At 42.3% G+C, this 22,974-nt stretch overlaps 1 protein-coding gene and 1 pseudogene across 2 annotated transcripts in view; both read left to right on the plus strand.

The window, feature by feature from the left end:
• Positions 1-82: 82 nt before the first annotated feature.
• On the plus strand, positions 83-1,143 carry LOC117046983 (annotated as a pseudogene).
• Positions 1,144-10,242: 9,099 nt separating this feature from the next.
• The window catches only part of ABLIM1 (actin binding LIM protein 1), a 215,613-nt gene continuing 202,881 nt past the window's right edge, over positions 10,243-22,974 (plus strand). The window contains exon 1 of one of the 2 annotated variants that reach the window (XM_033149611.1): positions 10,243-10,313. Coding sequence is in view for 1 of the 2 variants with exons in the window: in XM_033149600.1 (XP_033005491.1) it covers positions 13,181-13,193 (13 nt within the window). In the remaining variant the exon portion in view is untranslated. Of the gene's footprint in view, positions 10,314-12,915; positions 13,194-22,974 lie in introns of those variants that run through there. The other variant, XM_033149600.1, reaches the window with a different exon arrangement.

Raw genomic sequence — 22,974 nt, forward strand, 5'->3', positions numbered from 1 at the left:
CTCCCCACCACAGTATCCCTTCCCACGCCTGAATCTACCAGGCGCGGCGGCGGTGGCGAGCTGAGGGGAAGGAAGGCAAGAGCCGCGACGGCACCGGCAGCTTCTCCGCCTCCTCCTCCTCCTCAGCCGCGAGGGAAGGAAGAGGCGGCGGCTCCCTCCCTCCTCCCGAGGGGCCCCGCGGCCCTCCGTCTCCGCGCCCCCGTCCGGGGCGAACAGAGGGAGATGCCCGTGAAGAAGAAGCGCAAATCCTCGGGGCAGGCGGGGGACGAGACGGGCCTCAAGAAGTGCAAAATCAGCAGCTACTGCAGGTCTCAAGCTTCTAGTAAAGTGATAAGCGGTGAGGAGCATTTTTCAAGCAAGAAGTGCCTGCCCCTGGCTTGGTTTTATGAATATGCAGGTGATGATGAAGTGGTAGGGCCAGAAGGAATGGAGAAATTCTGTGAGGACATTGGCATTGAACCTGAAAATATTATTATGCTAGTTTTAGCCTGGAAACTGGAGGCTGAAAGCATGGGATTTTTTTTACAAAGGAAGAATGGTTAAAGGGGATGACCTCATTACAATGTGACTGCACAGAAAAGCTGCAGAGTAAATTTGATTTTTTGCGCTCGCAACTGAATGATATTTCAACATTTAAGAATATCTACAGATATGCCTTCGATTTTGCAAGGGATAAAGACCAGAGAAGTCTGGATATTGACACTGCAAAATCTATGTTAGCTCTTCTGCTTGGAAGAACGTGGCCTCTGTTTTCAGTATTTTACCAATACTTGGAGCAGTCAAAATACAGAGTAATTAACAAAGATCAGTGGTACAATGTGTTAGAATTCAGCAGAACTGTCCATGCAGATCTTAGCAACTATGATGAAGATGGGGCATGGCCTGTTCTTCTTGATGAATTTGTGGAGTGGCAAAAGGTTCGCCAAGCATCATAGCAAGAGCAGCTTTGAAGAAGGTGCTGGATCTTGTGATGTTGCAAAAACTGAGTCAAAACCAAGGGTTGCGTTCACATCCTTATGAACTTTAGTCATTTTTTTTCCTTTTATTTTTAAAGGAAGCCTTGTTACATGTGAAATGGGCATTGAACCACACCTCTTCTGAGACTGAAAATTGGAGGGTTTCGTCTTAAGTTTCTAGCATTTCAGAACAATAAAGATTCAGATTTGTAACAGTCTTAATATATATACAGTATATATATATATATATATATATATATATATATATATATATATATATATATATAGGCACAGAGTTAATTTTTTTAACATTTTCTAATGGTGGTGTGCCTCGTGATTTTTTTCATGAAACAAGTGTGCCTTTGCCCAAAAAAGGTTGAAAAACACTGCTTTAGAGACATGACAGTGTCAAGAAACGAGTGACTATGTATATGATTAGTTGCTTGTTTTTTGATTAATTATTGTAATTATGTCCTGTTTGTCATTAAAGGAGCTGAAGGCGGTGTACCTAGTTTTCTTCCCTCCATCTTATTTTCACAACAGCCCTATGAGGTAGGTTAGACTGAGAGTTAGTGACTGGCCCGGTGCCCCCCACGGAGCTTCATGGCTGAGTGGGAATTTGAACCCTGGTCTCTAAGGTCCTAACCCAACACTAACCACTACACCACACTGGCAATATTACAATATAAATTAAATACTTGATTAATTTTTGCTCAGTTTTGAGCTTCCAGGAGGATAAGAAATAATCAAAGCATGCTCAGTGAACTCCTTTCAAGAACCAGCTACCCACTGAATTCCTTTCAAGAACCAACTACCCACTCTGGATTTAAAAGGCAAAATGCCAGAGAAACACTCAGATTTTAGTTTTGCATTTGCTACACTGCAGTCTTCTAAGTGTATTAGTGTGATTGCTGTGTCAAAGAAGATTTATTTGCCATTCAAGCTTCCATAGCTAACAAAGTGTAGGTAATGGAAAAAAATCTGCAACATGGGGGTTGTGTCCATAGGATGTCTCTGAGGAAGAATGATCCTAGGATTTCCCAAGCTCTGTGAGAGACTCCAAAAGGGGAGTCTGCCATTGAGGACTGGCAAACAAACCAGTCAGGGAAGGAAGTGAGCTGAATTTGCTTCCAAATTTTGACTTAGTCAAAATTGTGACCAGGTGATGCTATCACATAGGTCAGATATGGATAACCTGTGGCCCTCCATATATTGTTATCCTCCATTTCCCAGCAGCCCCAGCTTGCTTGGTCAAAGGACAAGGATTACTGCAACAACTATCTCTGAAGTAGGTGGTGCTGCATTGGTAATGTGGAGAGTAGGGAAGGGACACTTGGGAACTTATAAAGCTGGAGACTACCTCATTTTGCATAGGGGAAATCCAGATCCTTCAGTCAAGATGTACATTCCAGGGTTGGAAAAGGAGAGAAGTAAAAGGCCTGTCATGTTTGCATTACCTTAGCAAGAGAACACTGCCATTTTTCAAACATCATTGATTTTGCTCCCCTTTAGTGTGAACATTTATTTGTGTTTATATTCCCAAGGTCTCAGGGGGACAAATTAGTGTTTTGTATTATTAGTGTTTTGTATTATATAAAAATGTCGTTTAAAAATCACACTAGAAACACACTGGCTCATCATTGTCACTAGAGGCACAGTTTGCCACTGTGTCTCAGAAACCTTCTTCCAGCCTAGGTACACCAGTCCTTACTTGGGGAGCGATAGTCTTACTTCAGTGATCAGTGTCCTGATAGCCTTCCATTTAGATTACTGTAACACGTTTTTATGAGTGTACCTTTGAAAATGGCCCAGAAACTTTGGTTGGTACAAAATATAACTGCAATATTGCTAACTTAGATGGGCTGTTGCACTATTTTCTTTGTTAATGGCTTTTGCTCTGTTTTGAAGTTCAATTCAAAGTACTGGTGTTGACTTTTAAGGCCTTTTACAGCATTGGCCCTTTGTACCTGAATGATGGTCTCTTTCCCACATGTGACTTCTCAGATGCTGATATCTTGATCTAAGGTCCTTCTTTGAATGTCCGGTCAAGTGAGGTATAATATTATGTGACAGAAAGGGCCTTCTCAGTAGTGGTGCTAACACCCTCAATAGAGAGATAGCTACAATTGTGATATCTTACCTTCCACTGAAATCATTTATGTTTTGCCAAGCATTTTTATAGAATTTGATTCATTTGGTCATTTGTCCTGTGTTTTATGATCTTATCATTTTAGGCTTTAATTATTTAATTGTATGGTGGTTTTAATATATTATTTTCAAATAAGCAAATATGTTAGCTGTAGGGTCCCCCCTTTAAATGTTTTGATCCTATCTAGTGTTTAAATTCTGAGTTGTGTTTTCTTTTCCTTTTTTTTTTTTAAAAAAACCCACAATTATTTAATTCTGTAATCCACCCAGACAACATTTTGTTAGCAGGTGGCATATGAAGCACAAATTCTACACCAGCCAACCACTAGTCAAAAGAATAATAAAACTAGATTGTGAAGGGGAATGAATGGTGTGATGTGAGATAAACACTGGAGAAGCAGATGATCATTTGCTTCAGTCATTTGCTCTGAATGCCCCTTAGTGTAGCACACTTAATTCCCTGCTACTCTCTGCTTGTGATTTATTGTCATGTGGATTAGTTAATCTGTAGAGATCTGATATGTGGAGGGGGATACTGCCTTGGGATGTGGGGGTTGTATATAACTTTTTGTTCTTTCACTCATAGGTTTCAATTATTCCCTAAATGCTGGGAAGCAGAGACCCTGAGGCCAGTGTTCATTGTCACACTTCATCATTCTGTGGAGTGCACCTGCAACTCACTCTTGTGATGAAAAGCATCATATCCGCAGGACTCATTACTGGACTTGTCCAAGGATGTGGCTCAGCATGCCCATCTAATGAAAAAGAAAGGCATAAATCTTTCCAATACAGTATTGCACTTTTAATCATGGGAGTGACTTTTGGGTGCAATCCTCAGAATGAAAATTGTACTTTTAGAAGAAGCCTTGAATATGAAGGATATATAGGGGTCAGAACTGAACCATTGAGCACAATATTGTTATTAAACTGTTGCTGCCACTCCTCCCAGTCCACTCTGCAAACTATAAAACAGAACACTCTGGAGTGGAATACTAGTAATCAGGTACTCTTATCCATGTAAAATACTTTTGCCAAAGTTCTGGGTATGGCACCATCTACTAGTTTGCAGTAACATGCTATACTAAAGGTAAAGGGACCCCTGACCATTAGGTCCAGTTGCGAACGACTCTGGGGTTGCGGCGCTTATCTCGCTTTACTAGCCGAGGGAGCCGGCGTACAGCTTCTGGGTCATGTGGCCAGCATGACTAAGCCGCTTCTGGCAAACCAGAGCAGTGCACGGAAACGCCGTTTACCTTGCTGCCGGAGCGGTACCTATTTATCTACTTGCACTTTGACGTGCTTTCAAACTGCTAAGTTGGCAGGAGCAGGGACTGTATTGAAATTAGCTATAACCTGTTACATATAACCCACTTTTATAGAGGTGGATTCATAAGTGCCCTGTTTATGTCTCTTTATTCTTCTGCTCATATCCCATCTCCAAACAGGCTGACACTTGGATGTCTGATACAAAACAATATTGGATTTGTAAACTGTTTCTGCTTGGATAAAATTAGCATTCTTAGATTTTGCACTTGCTTCTGAAATGAAAAATGGAACTCTAGTCACCAGACTTCTGTGACATCACAGCAACTCAGGCAATGTGCAAGGAATACTTTCAGACCAATAATCTGTTAGGATTTGTCCATTGTTATTGCTGTTCTTTGTTTAACTTTTCCAAAAATATTTTTGCCAAATCTCAATTTGCTCTTCATGTCTCTTCTATCATGGCAATCAAGGTAGCTAGCTGTAATCTGATAAAGAAAAGCAATAGATCAAAGGTAAAATTAAGGAAGACCTTTTAACCAAAGGCTAAGAATAGCTGCAAACTGATATTATTTATCATTTTTGTTTTCTGGTAACTTACCTTACAACAGCATCCACATTAAATGAGAATATTGGAAATAGTAAATGGATTTCCACCAGAAGAGGGCATCAGACCATAAGATACAGGAATAATTTTATGGTTAATTTCAAGGGCTTATTAAATTAGACCATCATTTGTAGTAGTGCCAGTTTGACATTTTTCTTTCTGTAAATTGTGTATGTAGGTAGTCCCATAAAATGAAAACAAAGTACATGCCCAAAAGAACAACCAGAAATGTAAAAGGAGAATACACTGCCAAAGATTAATGTACTAGTGTGGCTGACTAGTCTGTTAACACGCCTCAAATTGCTCACCAGAGGCAAAAGTACAAAGGAGCTTATTTTAGTTCTTCTGGAAACTTATCCTTAAATTTTAGATGCCATAGTTAAGGTAGGAACAACAGGTAACATATCAATACATTTAGAAACAAATCAGCATTGTATGTTAAATGCTCAGTTGGCTGCAAATGGCAATCTAGCTGAAACCTGAGGTGTATATAATTAGGAACCACCTTATTTTTGGTAAGTTTTTAATATTGTGTTTTAATGTTGTAACCTGCCCAGAGTCCTTGGAGTGAGGGGTGGGTGAACAGCAGCAGCAGCAGCAGCAGCAGCAGCAGCAGCAGCAGCAGCAGCAGCAGCAGGTTTCCTCTAGTTGTGAGATTATAAAAGATGTGCACTTGTAGGCAGAAGAAACATCAATTCTTTGCAACGTGAAGCAATCTAATTATGAGGAACCTCAGTGACTTATGGGGGAGGGAAATCCTTTATGTGCCCTGCAGATGGCAGCATATTCACACTTTTTAAAGTGGGCTCCAACTAACCTCCATAATTGGCTTAATACCTGTATGTACCTGTCTTGAGAAAACAATAGAGGATATTTTGGAGGAAGTAATATAGAATCTATTTAGGCTTATTGTTAAGTCATCATTTAACAAAATGCAAGGTTAACCACTTGTAGGTCCAAACACACAACTAAAAGACTACATAGAAAAAGGGAAGTAACCACAAGGACTCACTAAAGAACAGAGTCTTAGCTGCAACCCATAATAATGGGAGGCAATATTTAACTGTCATTACCAGTTGCTACACTCATGATTGTGCAAATTGCCTACTGGACATGTTGTCCTAGTCAGCCCCATATGTAACTTCTTTCCAACCCATAAAATACCTGGAGAAGTTAGCTACGTCTAATTCTTCTAATGATCAGCAGTTGCTATTTTTTAATGAAGAAATGGCTAAAGCTGCAGGCAGAAGTGCCAACATGCCTTTCAAGAGCATTGCTGTACCTAAGGTAAAGAGGTAAAACTTCCTCCTCCAATGCCACAATTCCTTTGCTGGCAATTTAGTACAAAATAAATAAAAATCATCCACTCAAGGGCTAAAGACATGAATAATATTACATCTAGTTTGCCTCTTGGTCATTTATAAATGAAGGGTACTACATGCACAACAGAGTTCTACAGCTCCTGAGTCAAAACCTCCCTCCACCTTGAAGAGTCACTGATAAGCACTCTTCCAGTTTTCCAACATCTATGAGACAATATTATAAATTGACCTGCTGTTAACCAGCTTTCTACCCAAAATAATGTGGGGAATTTGGCCAAATGCAATTATTTGCAAAACACACACACACACACAAACAAAAACAAAAAAAAACCCATGTATTTTATTTATATCTCATTCTACCTTGGAAAGTTCAGAGGTGGTTATATAGGATTCTGAGCACACACTGATCAGTACATTTCCAATTAACTTCAATAATGCTATAGTGTTAGCTGCTCCCAGCTATTCATTCACTGGTCCATGTCAGATACTGTAGCATAGATAGTATACCTGGGCTAGAGTCATATAAGTAGGGTTCTCATAGGATCAGGACCTATGTGGACCTTCAGATGCTATTGGACTAGAGTTGGCAGACACCCCAGGACTGACATGAGGTCTCCAGGTTTTCCTGATAACTCCCATGTGTGTGTGTGGGGGGGGGGGGGCTTGAAGACAATTATGCGTGCAGCTTGCAATCTTTGGCTTTGCAGGAGCCAGTTGCAAATTATTACATAGACTTGGGGAGCATGGGGAGTCTGCCCTCATCTCCAAATTAACCCCCATTGCTCAGTGGTGGGAGGAAGTGCAAAGGAAGAAAAAGAGCTGGGCTTAAGAGGAGGAGCATTTATGAGTGCACATAGGCAACTGGAGGGAGGTATGGGGCTGGAAAAGTGAGCAGAGTGAAGAGCAGCAGTAGGAGCCAAGTTCTGCTGCTTCCACTCAGGGGAAATGACAGAGCCCAGAGAAAATGTTCTAAGTCTCATGCATAACTCTTTCTCTCTCTCACACACACACATATTAAAGGGGTTTATCCCAGTTATGCAATTGCCAGATGGCAACAAGCGAGAAGAGCTAGGGATTTGTCCCCTTTCAAAAATGCTGGCTATTTGCAAGGGAATGCTAAGCAACCTTTTCCCCTTTAAAAACCCCTCAATCCTCCAGCCTTATTTGTTTTTCCTCCTGTCTGTAGCCTGTAGTTATTAGCAAACTTTTGTTAGTATTGGACTAAAGATGTAATTTCTGAAGATTAAAAAGAAAACCAGTTAGTATCAAAATGATTAAAGAAGATATATTCAAGCTTCCCCCCTGCCCTGATAATATTAAATAATGCAGCCTTACCAGACAGAGGGAGAATAAGAATAATTCCCCACATTCCTGGAAGTGCCACCAACTGGCTATGCAGGTGACCTCTGTGTCCATCTGGTGGTACTTCCCTGTAACATTGGAAATCAAATACAATTGTTGCCTGTGGTTAACCAAATGGAGAATGAAGGCACAGATGGTTAGGAAAGCCAACCATATGCTTAATGAAAAGTAATGGCAATTACTAGAAATGAGGACTTTCCCACTACAGAACTAGTATGATATTCATCTTCAAAATAAAAAAGTTGTGTGTATTTGTAGTGGCAGTCTCAATGAGGAGTACGATTGCTTTCTGACAACATTCATTCTGATTTGTCTATGGGGAGGCTAGATGTTGTGTCTTGCAAAAGTTGAAGCTCTGCTGCTCATGCTGGCCAAGGTGGGAAGTGGGGAGTGTAGTTTCATCCTCCAAGTTTTGCTATGTTAGCTGCACAGTAGAGAGGCCTGGATCAGGCCCATTGCCAGTAGCTTGACCAACTTAGGATACAGTGAAACCTTGGCCAGCCCAGTTCGACTGCTTCTCCCCTGGGCATAGAAATGCCATCTGAGCCAGGTGGAAGGAAACCTCCACTGCAACCACCCTCTGGTGTTTGAATGTTCTGTTGATATTTCCACCCCCCTGTATTAATGCAATGATTTGCCCTTCTTTCCCAGATAAGCCCTTAGACAAGCATGCCAATACCAAGTATAATACTGTTGTTCTATCTGCACGACACTTTGCAGCAGTCCAAAAGGACTTGTTCCTGCTTTCGCTCATGCATTCTGCTTCTGGATGCAACCACTTCGGAATACAACAATCCTTGGCTTGAATGAGATAGTAGAAAGTGAGAAGGAAACCATTTATGCTCTGTTAAAAGCTCTGAGAAGATTCATTAAATCCAGTTCCTCTGTAATTGTGACTGCAAACTAAAATAGGTATGTATTAATAATATTTAATTAGCAGTAAAATTGTAATTAAAGTTGTAAGTAGAAATCAGGGATGGTCCAAGATTCTTGGCTATTTTAAGGCAAAAGCCCGATGGATTGGCAGTTGAATCATATTTCAACACTAGTGATGGGATAGTGCCTTCCACCACACCTGAGGGCGGTAGGCTAGCTTAGGGAGCACAACGCAGGGCACATGACACACTTGGTGCCTTCCAACACCTTGCTACTGTTCCTCAACTCCCAGCACCTGCCACATGAGGTGACCGCCTCAGTCTGCCTAGTTTGGACCAGCCCAGATAGCTGTGGTTGATGTGACATCTCCGGAAATGCAGCTGAAATACTGCATGGTTTGGCTCGCTCTCCTCCACACTAGGACATTGTATCTTCTTAACTATAGTGGTACCTCGGTTTTCGAACATCCTGGAAGCCAAACATTTCGGTTTTGGAACACTGAAAACCCAGAAGTAAATGCTTCCATTTTCGAACATTCCTCGGAAGCATAGCTGTCAACTTTTCCCTTTTCTTGCGAGGAATTCTATTCAGAATAAGGGAATTTCCCTTAAAAAAGGGAAAAGTTGACAGCTACCGGTATGCTCGGAAGTTGAACGGCTTCTGCTGCATGTACATGTTATTTTTTTCAGTTTCCTGCAGACTGCCCTTTGCACCTTGGTTTTCAAACGTTTCGGACGTTGAACGGTCCTCCGGAACAGATTACGTTCGGAAACCAAGATTCCACTGTATTTCTATAAACAGATAGGAGCTGGAACTCCTAAAGTGCATACATTCTACTTGACTGTATAGTTAGTTCATATTAGTGAGTTACTTTTCTGTTTAAAGCCTAGTGCTCTCTGCTCTCTGTCTAATGAAAATGTAAAATTTGCAACCTAAGTAGATTTTAAAGAGTATCCATGGGCAGCATTGTTGCTTTCTAATCCTTGTCAGTGAACCATCTCAGTGATAAGTACTTTACAAAAGCGGATTGATAGATGAGATATATTGACATTGTCACATGCCAATAGACCACTTTCAAGGTCAGGAATCAGAGCTCAGATTACTGATGTGGGCCAGAGGGGACTTTACCTTCTGTGATTAGCATCATGTGATTATGTTTTTAAAGCCTATGTGTGGCATGATTTGGATAAAATGGGGTAAGGAATCAGGATGGGACTTGTGGATTTTATTGTCCCCTATCTTTGCCGCCATAGAAATGTAGAAACATAGAGTTGCAAGGGACACAAAGATCTTCTAGTCCAACCCCCTGCAATGCAGGAATATTTCACCCAACATGGGGCTCAAACCCACAACCCTGAGGTTGAAGAATCTCATGCTCTACCGACTGAGCTAATTCAAGCATTGGCAGGAATAAAATATTTAGTAATATAGTTGCCATTTCCCAATACAGGCTTTGATCTTAGCCCTGCAAGCTCTGTTCCCAAGGCTGGAGAAGCCACATTTCGGTTTGTTTATTTGTACACTACGTATAGCATCTAGGGTGGATAGAGTAAGAACCTTAGCATTCTATGTAGTTAAGCACTTTTCAATAAGCACTAAATTAATTGCCTTGTGTGTAATTTTTGTTAGTGAATATTTTTTCACCCTGTTTATGTGGTACTACAATGCTTTCCTCTTTTTCAGTACATTTTGGAATGCTATTTCATGGAAGCAAAATCCAAATTATTATGAGAATTGTATGCAGTGCTTCTGAGATATTTCACCAAACAGCTCTATGAGGTAAGCTATGACAATTTCTATTTTACAGATAGGAATTAAGTGGATATAATATAACCCCCCTTCCGTGGCCACAAAGTTTCCATGTATATATACTTCTTCCTGCAATTTCTTTCTAAATGTCAGCATATTAGCATCACAGTGGGAAAATCCATGATAATAATGTAGAGAGAAGTGTACTGGAAATAGCATGATGATTAAGGATGGAAAAGGCTGCCATCAAATCACAATGACTGAGCAAAATCTTGATTCTCACAGTACATGAAGGAGAAAGTTGCAAATGGAGATGTTTAATGATTGAACATGTAAAGGGGAAGAAGAGCAGGATGAACTAGCTCTGAAATGAATGTTAATGCATGAGCACACACCACTTTGCTTTATTGTAGCAATAGATCAGCTTCTGAGGCTAGTTCCTAAGGGATAGAAATTGAGCGAAGAAGAAGAATTACTTGTTTAATTCATCATGCCTGCTGTAGGATTCTTTACCATTTGCAACTGTAGCAAAGGAAATGATATGGCAAATATAACTGAATTGTACAGGTTGCCAAAGATTATTTATAAAGGTGACTGAATTGGAAATGTCAAGCTTAAGGCTATATACATTGCAGTGCAAATTACATAAATTTCAGTACACCAGCGTCTACTGCTGCTTTTGCCTTCTTAATGTAGGTGGGCAAACATACACATACCTGTGCAACTTGACAGTTTACACAGAAATACAGAAATAGTTATCCTTTTTTACGTACGCAGTTCTTGTTATTTAGTGAGCAGATACATTTGTTTTCATACTTTCTCTTGCCAATAAATGTTACTGCCTTCAACTAAAGTTTAGCTGAGATAATGGAGATGCAAACCGTGTATATGACTGAAAAGTGTGGCATAAAAAATGTAAACCTAAATATCAGTATGTACAGGTTTTGCACCACACTACATTGCCTTGTTGGATTTCCACCTGCTCCCAATATAATAGCAGCTGCAACCATTACATAAAATATCTTACTGTTTCTTATCATTGGCTTCTTAACTTCTCATGACCCTCCTATTAATCCCTGCATGCTGTAAGAAAAATAGCCCTTTTGCAGCTGTCCTTGGTCAGAACAGCTACAGCAGTTTGGGGGCCGGGAAGTGAATATGCAGCAATACTGACCTGAACAACCACACCGCTCTGCCCAAGATGAATGCAATCCACCAGCCATGTATTGCCAACTGCTTGCCAACCCCAATTTTTACTGTCCCTTCCCAGACAGGCACCAAAAGCAGACCTGTTGGGACTACAATGTGTGGCTAGTGAGACATGTTTCATGGAGTGGGCAGCATTGTGCATCTCTGGGGAGCTTGTGTCTTGCAAGTTCCCCACGCATGCACAGCAACATCTAATATTTAATAACTAATGAGGACTTCAGCAAACAAAAATGTCAGGAATATTTGAACCCACTGTTATCAAGATTCAGATTGCTAAACGAGATGAACTCAGTGAAATGGGAATTACCGTAACTGTCTTATCTCAGTCAGCTTTCATTGCGGAATTTGTATTGCGTCAAGGAATAAAACAATGTATAAAGACAACTATATCCAGACTTATTCAGCCCTGCCTTCTAATTCTTTGGGGTGCTGTTCAACCATAGCAAGAAGAAGGTGGGAGAGAGTAGATGTCTCAAGAGAAGTCTGAGGGTGTAGTTTCCTTCTCTTCATCATACATTTACTTGGAATGCAAGTCCCACTGAATTCTGTGCAGTATGCTCCAAATGTTCCATACACTGAGTGAACTATCCATCTACCTCTGTATACAAATAGCTGAGCTGTACACTCATTATTCACATATAACATTCAGTAAGTGTAGAGTCTGTGTACATCCTATGTCAAAGGGTAGAATGGTGGAGTAGGTAAAGATGTTTTCATCCTGTAAAAGAATTGCGATTTTTTTAAAAAAGAAATGTGTTTTTAATAGCATTTTGATATTCTGAAATATGTATTAATTATGAAATTAGCAAAGAATAAAACAACAATAACATGACCCCTCCCCGGAATGGGACACATCACCATATATGGAATAAATTGCTCCACAATTGTGTGTGCGAGAGAGTTATAGAAAGAGAGAAGGAGGAGGAGGAGAAGAGGAAGAAGAGAGAGAGAGATTGGTGGCAGGTTGTGGCATTATCAACCAAAAGTTACAAAAGCATACCACATTTCTATAAAATCATCAGCATCCTGAATGCCATTCAAGCTTTTCAGCAAGCTTCTCCTTTAAGGCCACTCTCCTATGTTTTTTGTCTGCATAGGAGTGGCAATCTATTTCTACCGGTGTATCACTCATGCCTGCCAGCCTTCCCCTCTCCATGAAAGCAGGACCTTGGAAGCCAAGTGAAAGGGGCTTAGCTCCGACAAGCTTTGCCCTCCCCCCCCCCGCCCCATATCATGTAGCTGCACAGCTCTCACCCCACCTCTCACGCCTCTTGCCCATGGAGGGCCAGAGGAGGCCTGCTGCCTGCATGCAAAGCGCCCTCTCCCTCTCCCTCTCCTCTACCGCCGGAGGCCCCTGATTGAAGCGCCGCGCCGCGCCGGGCGGCTAATGCGATTGTTCGGCCAGATTCTGCTGGTGCTGCAGCAGCGCCCGGCTCGGCAGGGATGAGCCCCGCCCAGCCCCGGCCGCTCGCTGCCCGCATTGGCTGCAGCGGCCGGCTGTTGTGATTCCCCCTTGCGCTCCCTCGCCTCGCCTGGGCGAGCTGCAGACAGGTACCGCCCTCTTGATCCCACTCCCCGGCGGCACATGGGGGAGATGCTGCCCAGCTGCATCCGGCTGGCATCTGGGGCTTTCTCTTCGGTTCTGGCGCTCCCTGCAGCCGCCGGCTCTCCCTCGCTCCGCCCGAGCCATGTCCACCAGAGGTGAGTGTGCGTCTTTCCGCCTGGATGGAGGAGCAGCATCTTCCCCTGTGGTCGCTAGGAGATAGAAGGCTGGGCGGGCAGGCAAGCAGGCAGGGCCAGCTCTCTGCCTGTGGTGGTGTTGTGTGCCGGTGGTGGCTATGTTAATATCCTTTCCCCCTTGCCAACCTACACCTGTCTCCGCAAGAAACTTCGCCGTACATTGCCTTTCATTCTGCTTTTGTTTGATGTGGAAGTGAGGGCGGGGAGAGAAGAGCTTGAGAGATATTTGGGAAATCGGTGGCGTTTGTACGCCCCGGCCCACAGCACTCTCTCTTTTTCTATGGGTGCAAGAAGGGATTGGATGTGCTTGGGCTACTTAATCACCTTTCTTGGGATAAAGGTGGGGTGAGGAGATTTAGTTCCCACCCCACCTTTCTTGGTACCATTTTGCAGCTCTACCGATGGAAGAATTCCAGGGGTTGATGCACCAAGATATTTAAAGCTGCAGTACATCCTTTTTTTCGTGGGTGGGAAGCAAGGACGCCTCAGATCTTTCGCAGCTTGCATTTTCTGGAGGCATATTGAAATATTTCTCGGAAGGGTTTGCAAGCTAGAAAGGGAAGCAAATGCCAATATCCTCACCACCACCACCACCACCTCCTTGCAGTGTGAGAGGGAGATATTTTTGCTGTTTTTTCAGAGTAGGTTACAACTCCTAAGGTGCTGATGCTTGCTAATGAAGTGTTATAGATCATTCAACAACAGGATTATTAATTTGTGGTAGGATGTGTTCTGAATAACAATACTATTTTTTTTCTGAGGTGTGGGAACAGCTGGTTTTTATTTGCATCTGTGTAAAGGTAAAGGTAAAGGGACCCCTGACCATCAGGTCCAGTCGTGTCCGACTCTGGGGTTGCGGCGCTCATCTCGCTCTATAGGCCGAGGGAGCCGGCGTTTGTCCTCAGACAGCTTCCGGGTCATGTGGCCAGCATGACAAAGCCGCTTCTGGCGAACCAGAGCAGCGCACGGAAACGCCGTTTACCTTCCCGCCGGAGCGGTCCCTATTTATCTACTTGCACTTTGACGTGCTTTCGAACTGCTAGGTGGGCAGGAGCTGGGACCGAGCAACGGGAGCTCACCCCGTTGCAGGGATTCGAACTGCCGACCTTCTGATCAGCAAGCCCTAGACTCTGTGGTTTAACCCACAGCGCCACCTGGGTCCCCTTGCATCTGTGTACATACCCCCAACCCCTCCCCCCATATTGACCATGTGTACTTCTTAATCATTAAGACGGCTGTCATATGCAAACTTTCCTGGGACTAGATCAAATAGAACGCAGCAGGAGTTTATTATTAAGTAAACACATATTCAATTGTGCTTAAGAATACGAAATTTCTTCTTAGGTAGATGTGTGATATTTATTTGAAAGGAGGAATGCTACAGTGGTTGGAAGAAGCTTTCATCTTCATATCTTTGAGAAACCAATACATGTCTATGCACAACAAGGCATTACGTATGCTTAACACCAAGGCCCATTAAAGACTGTGGGTCAATTTCATACCATATGCTAGGTATATGGTAAGCTAGGCACAGTTGATTCTCAGTGGAACACTTCTTGGAGAAAACACATTCTCTGCAGGGTTAAGGCCAGAATATGCAATGACTATTAATGCTGATGGCATTAGTATGCCATCCCCATATATTTAATTTGTCTGCAGAGGCAACGCCCAGAATAAGTTCATGGGTGTGGCTGTTTTGCTATTAGAAGCAGGGTGGGGGAAGAGAGGGATGGGGGATGGATTTTCACATCCTGAGCTGTTTTTTGAATAGCCTTTGCCCTTTCAGGGTGCTGTGATGTCACAGTACTGACTCAGCTGAATTGTCAGATCTAGGAAGTGTAACTCAAACCTGGCTTTAGGTTCTCTGCTGATTCTGATTTGTAGGCTTCTGGCTGCAGCTTTTGTTCTGTTCCAAAAGCTTTATAATGAAAACAACTCAAATGTTTCATTTTTGTTCAGGATTTGTGCTTTTAATCCTTGATTGGAATATTACTCCTCATGCCATATTCTGTCTGATATCTATGGCTAGCAGCCTGGTGATTTACAAGGTCCTATTAACCAGTGATGGGTCTCATCATACTATCATGAAGTCCCTTTGTCAGAAGTCAGCATGTTACTGCAAGAGAGGGAATATTGAGAAGATCCTCAGCTAGTGGTGTAAGAGAGTGCCTCAGCTCTCTGCCAGTGTTTGAATATTGTTATACAAGGAATAGGGACCTGGCGGGTGGTGATGGTGGCACTACTCCATTAGTCATGTTATGTGCAACATAACTATACCACAGTGGCCGTATGGAGAGGGTTTTGTTCAATCCCTGTCTCATCAGCAATCTTATGCATGTAAAGTAAGAGTTGGACAAGTTGGATGATCCCAGTACTTGTGCTTTATACCCTTACGTAGTAATCATGAGAACTTACATTTTTGTGTATAATTTCTGATACATTTTATGCCAGCGTAAGAACCTTAAGATGTTGAGTTCAGCTGTATTTTTGGGTGGTATATTGTGTCTGAGTGTGCTTGCACTGTTTTACGTGGCTTGTATTAGCTGCAGTTCAGCATGCCAGATTCTAGGCTGATGCTGGAATGTGTAAGAATCAGTTTACGCTAAACAATCATTCTACACTAGTCAATAAACTGTGTGCTATACTATGGAGTGGGGAATATCCAGCACATGGGCCAAATTAAGCCTTCCAAGCCAGTCAATTTTGCCTGCATGGCCATTTTGCAATGTTCTGCTGCAAAGGAAGAAACCAGGAGCATGCTCTAAATCATTCTAGACTTAAGTTAATGAACATTTCTCATTTTTCTGGTCTAGTTGGCTCCGTTCCACCTATTGTGAATAGTGTTTATAATTCTCTCTGCAGGAGAATTCTGTACTGCAGAAAAACTACTGAAATTGTTTTGGGTAAGTTATAACAACTTTTGTGCTAGGACACCTTTGTTATAACAGCAACTTCTGTTCTCCAGGATTCTATACTAGGATTTTTAATTGCAAATAAGATAAGATCAAAATAAACTGGCAAGGGCCACTTCTGATGCTTGGGTCACTTCAGTAGCATGCATGCCACATTTAGTGACTGGGGCATTTTCTGGGGCTCATGCACCCTGGAAGTGCCCTATGAGGTTAACACTTCACATACCTTCATTGGTGCTCCCTGACCCAAGGCTCTTGTGTGGGCTTATTCACTGGTGGAGCCCTTAAGCTTCCAGTCTGCTACAGTGCTGCTGCCACTGGTAACCCTGTGAGATTGGTGGCTGCAGCAGTACCAGTGGACTGTTAATACTGGGGGCGTGATTAACATTGGAAATCCCACCAAGGGCAGTCTGCCCAAGGAACCCCATAATCTGGAACCAGATCTGCAGATTTAAAACTTTATATATTGGGAGTCTATAACAAAAACTATATAAACGGGGGGAGGGGGATCTCTCTCTGGTTTCGCCATCAGTTTTTCTCCTGGTTTGCCCATGTTCTTTGGACTATTAGCTCTTTAACATCCCTGACAGGAAGGATAAAAGTAACAGTTGGCCAGTACTGAGCTCAGTGTATCTTCCAGCATGCATACTGTGTGTTCTAGTGTGATCTTACTGTGCTTGTGTTCAGCAATTGCATATACTGTGGTTCACATGGATAGTGGTATTTCACGATGCTTAGCCAATGATCATTGTTCCAAGGAAGCACCTCATTTATACAGATAGTTTCTTCTTGTTGTTGTTCAGTCATGTCCGACTCTTCGTGACCCAATGGACCATAGCACCCCAGGCACGCCTATCCTTCACTGCCTCTCGTAGTTTGGCCAAACTCATGTTAGTAGCTTCGAGAACACTGTCCAACCATCTCATCCTCTGTCGTCCCCTTCTCCTTGTGCCCTCCATCTTTCCCAACACCAGGGTCTTTTCTAGGGATTCTTGCTGCTACTGCCTGCTAAATTTATGATTATCTAACTGCTGCAAAAATCTGCTTAGATGGCACACATAAACTGAGTGGCTTTTTAATTCCCCATAAATTAACCTAACAACTTCTGTTTTATAACAGTGTGTGCTATTCATTAGAGATGAAAACAACCCCTTGAAGTGCTAGACCTAAGAAAGAACACATTCACCCATTTATCTTGAGTTGCAGCTTAGAAATCTATTTTTCTTATCTTGTTTACAAGTTCAATGGAATTTTTTTGGGGGAATATGAGGAATGGTTTAGCATGAACAGCTATCAAAATGGATATGAGCTGGTAGTTTCCTTTCATTGTTCATTAAGACAATGAATCTTAAGCTATTTTGGATGCTCATATTGCAGTAGAATTTGAGAGAAGGGAAATGAGCATTGGTCTATGGTTAGCAAGGCAGACCAGCAGCTCAGTTCCATGCATTATTTGGGAGTAATCACCATGAAGTTCAATAAGGCTTCCTTCCATACAACTGTGTGTTGCGTTGGAGTCCAAATCACTCATAGACATTTAGGCTGGCTTCCAGCCAAGTTCTACTCAGAGTAGAGGTACTGAAATTAATAGACTTTAGTAAGACATGCCCATTAATTTCAAAGGGCCTACTCTGAGTAGGACTACCATGGCTACAATCCTTAGTGAGAAAATATGTCCCGATGTTGTATGTATAGTGTCTCTGAAATGAATATTTATGGCACATGTTTTTAAAACACATGCAACAAAATATAGTTTTTTAAAATAGGGATGCTGGAGATCAAGCATGCAGGTGTCAGGGAGGACCAAATACATTTTGCTGCCTGAAATTACATTTTCACAGAGCCGGGAATGAGGCCCAGGTGAGCAATAAGGTTCCTTCTACACTCTTCCCACTTCCTTCTTCTTGTGCAGTTGTTTGGCAGGGGTTGTCCACTGACACCCACAAAGCTTTAAAGCTCTTTCCATCCCATGGCACCTTGACCACAAGGTGGTGAGAGTAGTCAATTTTTCTTCCCTGGAAAAGTATATAGAGCCAGAGGAGGAAGTTGGAAGACTGACTTTCTCTCTCACTTTCTCATTCATCTCTGTGCTTTTCAAGGCCCATATTAATTCTGCTGGATCCAGCTATTACCAAATCCCTGGGGAAAAGAAGTGTGTATACATGGAATTTCTCTTTTTCTGTTTCTTTGGTGGTGAAGGAAGTTGCTCAAAGAACCAAATGTGCTCATTTGCCTGAAAAGGTTGACAATACCTGGCATTAGTGGTTTCATTAGTGGTAGCCTCCATCAGCACAAGGATGTCACTATTTTTCTTTTCAGAATAGCACTGTGTTTTGCTGGAACAGAGGAATTGAGGCACGGTATACTTATTTAGAAATAAGTATAATTTGAGCATAGCCGAGGTGTGGGTTTTTTGTTGTTGTTTGGATAGGATGGTATATATGTTTAGTTTTTATTTATTTATTGCTCTTTGCCAGCTTGTAGTGTCTTGTGTTTTAATGGGCCATCTTTTTAATGTGGTTTATTACATGTTATCTACTTGGGTTCTTTGAAATGGAATGGGCAAGAAAATTAAATACCTTCTTAAATCTAATGCCACAAAAAAATCATGTTTCAAATGTGGCTTTCTTTCCCATTCTTATTGGGGATAATAAAAGAACTGGGTATTATAAATTCATGCCCCTTGAGCTGCTTTACTTTTCTCTTTAAAAGATCCTGTATTACAAGAAGCCCTTAAAATGGTAGGAGACCACTACTCCTTCCTGGAAGACAGAAAGAACTCTGGATTGTTATGGACACGCTTGGGCAGCAGACTTTTTAACCAATCGTGTATACTAGCTGCTAAGCTAAAACATGACACAAATCAATTCACTGAGAAACCTCTGAAATAACAAAATTCATGAACATGTGTAGAGAGAGATAGAGAGCAGGGCTATCTTAGCCATTGAGGCTACTGGTGCAACGGGCCAGGGCGCCAGGGCCTGGAGGGCGCCAGGGCCTGGAGGGCACCTTCGCCCTCCAGCCCCGCCAGCAGCCTCCGCCCGGCAGCGCCGCCCTCGCGGGGAGAGAAAAGGGTCTTGGAAAACCCGTCCTCTCTTCCCTTGGACTACCATTACTTCAGGGGCACTCTGGTATGAGAAAGAGGGAGCCCTCCTCTCTCCTTCCAAGTCCAGAAGAGACCCTCTTTTTTTCAGAGGCGCGCGCAAGGGCAGAGGCTCCCTCCCCCGCCTCCACCTCAGCTCCTCTGAGCTCCGCCCTGCTGCTGCCTTTGCCCTGCCTGAATGCACCCCTGCCGTGCCTCCACCTCTGGCTTCACACTTTGCACCCGCTGCTGCTGCCTCCTCCTTCCCCGCCCCGACACTACTTCCCCACCCAGTCACCCTGGAGCAGCAATTCCCGTTTCTCAGCCCCGGACCCACTGTTCTCCGGGCAGCTCGGCCAATCCGGACCCAGCCGATAACAGTGGCGGCGGTGCTGCTCCAGGGTGCTGCACTGTGCACGGGCTTCACTTGCGCACTCTTGCGCGCACGCCCTGGCTGCCGCGCCGACGCGAGGCTCGCTGACGGCCTCCCTGCATCCACAGTCTGGCCCTGCCCGGCATCCCCGCCTGCTGCGCCATGCCCTCCGGCTGCCCACCGTGCCTAGCCCTGCCCAGCGGAGCACCAGAGGGATCTTCACACCAGGGCGCCAGCTGGGCTTAAGACGGCCCTGATAGAGAGCATCCAGATTTTTCTGAATTTTTTTTTTTTGCATTTGTTACTTGCCAGTGATTAATATCTCTATATTTTTTTTTACTTTTTATCAATGATATATTTGTATTATTTACATTTCTTGTTATTTTAATAATAAACTATATAAATTTTGATAGGAGAATGTGTTATAAGTATAGAAACATGACACAATGTTGGTTGAGAATTATAGAAAGAAGTAAACTAATCTTCCCTGTTGCTAGACATGTTGTAACTGAAGGGGTTCTTGAAAGCATATTTAGAAACCTTCCGGAAATATTCTTAGCCATTCATATTTCCCATGAAGCAATCACACAGTGGCTTAATAATAATCAGATATTGGAAAATCTTCCCATATTTGGGTTGTTCATAGAGGCTATGTTGTGAATCTTGTGCAGCATACTGAGTTGGAAAATACCTTTGAATAGCATTTGTTTCTGCCATTGTGATGCTGCATTTTAGCTCTCTGATATTGACATATTGAACATATAAGTGATTTGGTGGTGCTGGGCAATGCTTTACAATTGTCAGAAAAGTATAGTAGTATTTCTTCATGCTAATAAATTATCATGAAAATTCACCATTATAGTCTTGTCTGCTTTCCATACTATTACTATGACACTCTTTCTTCTTTTGGACAAAGCCATTCTGATCAAACCAGTGATGTATCTTCCTAATGAGTTCGAGGCCACCCACAGGACTATCCAGCTGTGTAAATTGTGTGGCAATTGGTCTTTGAGGGTAGCTTGCTAAAGAACCTGCATCTAAATCAGGGATAATCCCTCCTATATTATTATTTTTACTTTGAGATGATCATTTGTGTCTTTGGCAGTAAAATGCTTTCTTTGCTCAATTGCACATTTTTTATCAAGACAGCTGCAGTGCATATGGTTTTGTTAGCTATTTATATGATGTATTCTTATAGTGTGAAAATATCCCTGTCACATTTGTTCTAAAAGTGTCCAGTTTTTTTTAGAGTTTGTAATACAAAAAGAAGAGCAAAAGTAAGTAACGTGAAGTCTTTATTTGGTCTAACTCTTGTTGGTGTGGAATAACATTTTAAGTTTTGTAAATAGTTGGTACCTTGTTATCCTGGCTTCTTAAGATTCTTGTTATCATCCCAGCCCTATCCTTGGGAAGAGTGAAGTGCTTTCCTTGGGTGGCAGATGCAGGGATGTATTTGGGTAGCAGTGTTGGCAGCCCCTGGCCATTTCATCATTGGTTATGAAATAGATTCAGCTGCCAGCCCATCTTTTCTCCATGGAACAATAATGTTAAAAGACCATACAAGAAGTAATGCAAGAATTATTTGAACATTATGGCAGTAGAGTCATTGGATATGCATTCAGTCACTCTCATATACAGTGGTACCTCTACTTACGAACGTCATCCGTTTTGGGGTGCCATTTGCACCCCGAAAAGTCTGTAAGTAGAGCACTGCTACTGCATGTGCACGGAGCGCGATAGAGTGCTTCTGCGCGCGTGCATGGCAAACCCAGAAGTAAACACTTCCGGGTTTGCTGCGTTCCTAACCTGAAAAGCCACAATGTGAAGCAAACGTAACACGAGGTATGACGGTATAGTTGCAGGGATGGAATGCATGCAACAGCTCTGCTAATATAAATATATTTCACTTGCTATTAGAGTGATGTGAGCTTTCCTAATCTGTAGTGTTCCCCCATGTTGGATTTTTATAAGATGTCAGCATTTCACCATGAATGAGAAATACTGTTGATTTGTTGTGCAAAAGCAGCATGTTCATGACAAAGTTGAAAGAGCATTCTCTGGAGTACCCCTGCCTACTGAAGCAGGAAATTTCTTTTCTCTGTGTCTCCTTGACCCTTTCTATGTGATAGACAAAACAGATGAAAACAAACCATAGGTTGGAACTTTGGTTTTTTTTTAGTACATTATCTTTTCTCCATAGTCATCTGCAAAAAGACTGTGTCCTGAAGGGCTTTATGCACTGCATCAGTCTTGCTATTTAGGAGTTCTGGAAGTATTTTTAGCAAATATTAGTAGTGGAGCCAAAGGGGTATTTTGAAATGGACTAATTCACCAAGCAGTCAGCTGAAACTAATAATCCAGCATCATGGATAGCATAGCATTAACAATCTAAGGGTGTGGGGGCATGGTAACTCACAATTGTTAATGCATTGCGGAATGGTTGTAATTTGCTCTAACTAAAATTTGACTTTATATTGTTGGTATGACAAATATTTTGGCATTGCAAATACATGTAATTAAAAGTATAAGCATGGTTTCTAATTGTTATTTGTAAGGAGTTCTTTATTTAACAAGCAACTAGTAATGAATGACTAAAATGAGATCAAAATATAGTCCACATACACACAGATCCCAGGTAGACATAAATCTCTATGTGCCTATTAATAACAAAAATACAGGTCCTTGAAAACCTCCAAAATGCTAAAAATATTAAAACCTCCAAAATGCTAGAGTTAGACATGCAGTTCTTGACTGCCCTGAGCGGACAGTTAGAATAATTATAAATGCCTCAAGACTGCTTATCAGAGCTATGTGGTAAAATTGAGCACTTCACTGAAAACACATAAGCCTTCCCCCAGAAGTTTCATCACTTCTTGCCTTACAGAAAACTGCATTCTTGAGTGGGAGATTTTCTGCAGCTCACTGCTGCCACTTTGCTGTGCAAAACTAATTCTCCACTTGTATTCCTGTGATTTTTCTCTATGGAAGGAAAACGGCAAGAAAAAAATGGCCTCTGCCCAGTTCTAGAACAAAAGCTCTTAGCAGAGATGTGACACACTGGTTATTGGCAAACACTTTTTAACAGCTCTAATCCTTCAGCCTCCGTTTGTCCAAATGTCATCAGGTTCTCTCTGTTCTTTAAGAAAAATGCAACTATCACTGTGGTTTGGTTCCCTACTAGGAAGCAGAAGTATCTTTTCTTTCCTATTGGAGCTATAGTATATTGTGCCTGTATGAGTGGACTATTGTCTTTTTTGTGCGGAAGGGTTGCATAAATTGACTACCATGTGTACATCTGTATCATATATTAGAGGTGCTGGGAGCACATGAGTCACCTGTGCCACAGTCCCCCCCCCCCGGCCCTTTCCCCTGTTG

The sequence above is a fragment of the Lacerta agilis genome, chromosome 5 (assembly GCF_009819535.1).
Source record: "Lacerta agilis isolate rLacAgi1 chromosome 5, rLacAgi1.pri, whole genome shotgun sequence".
Lineage (NCBI taxonomy): Eukaryota > Metazoa > Chordata > Lepidosauria > Squamata > Lacertidae > Lacerta > Lacerta agilis.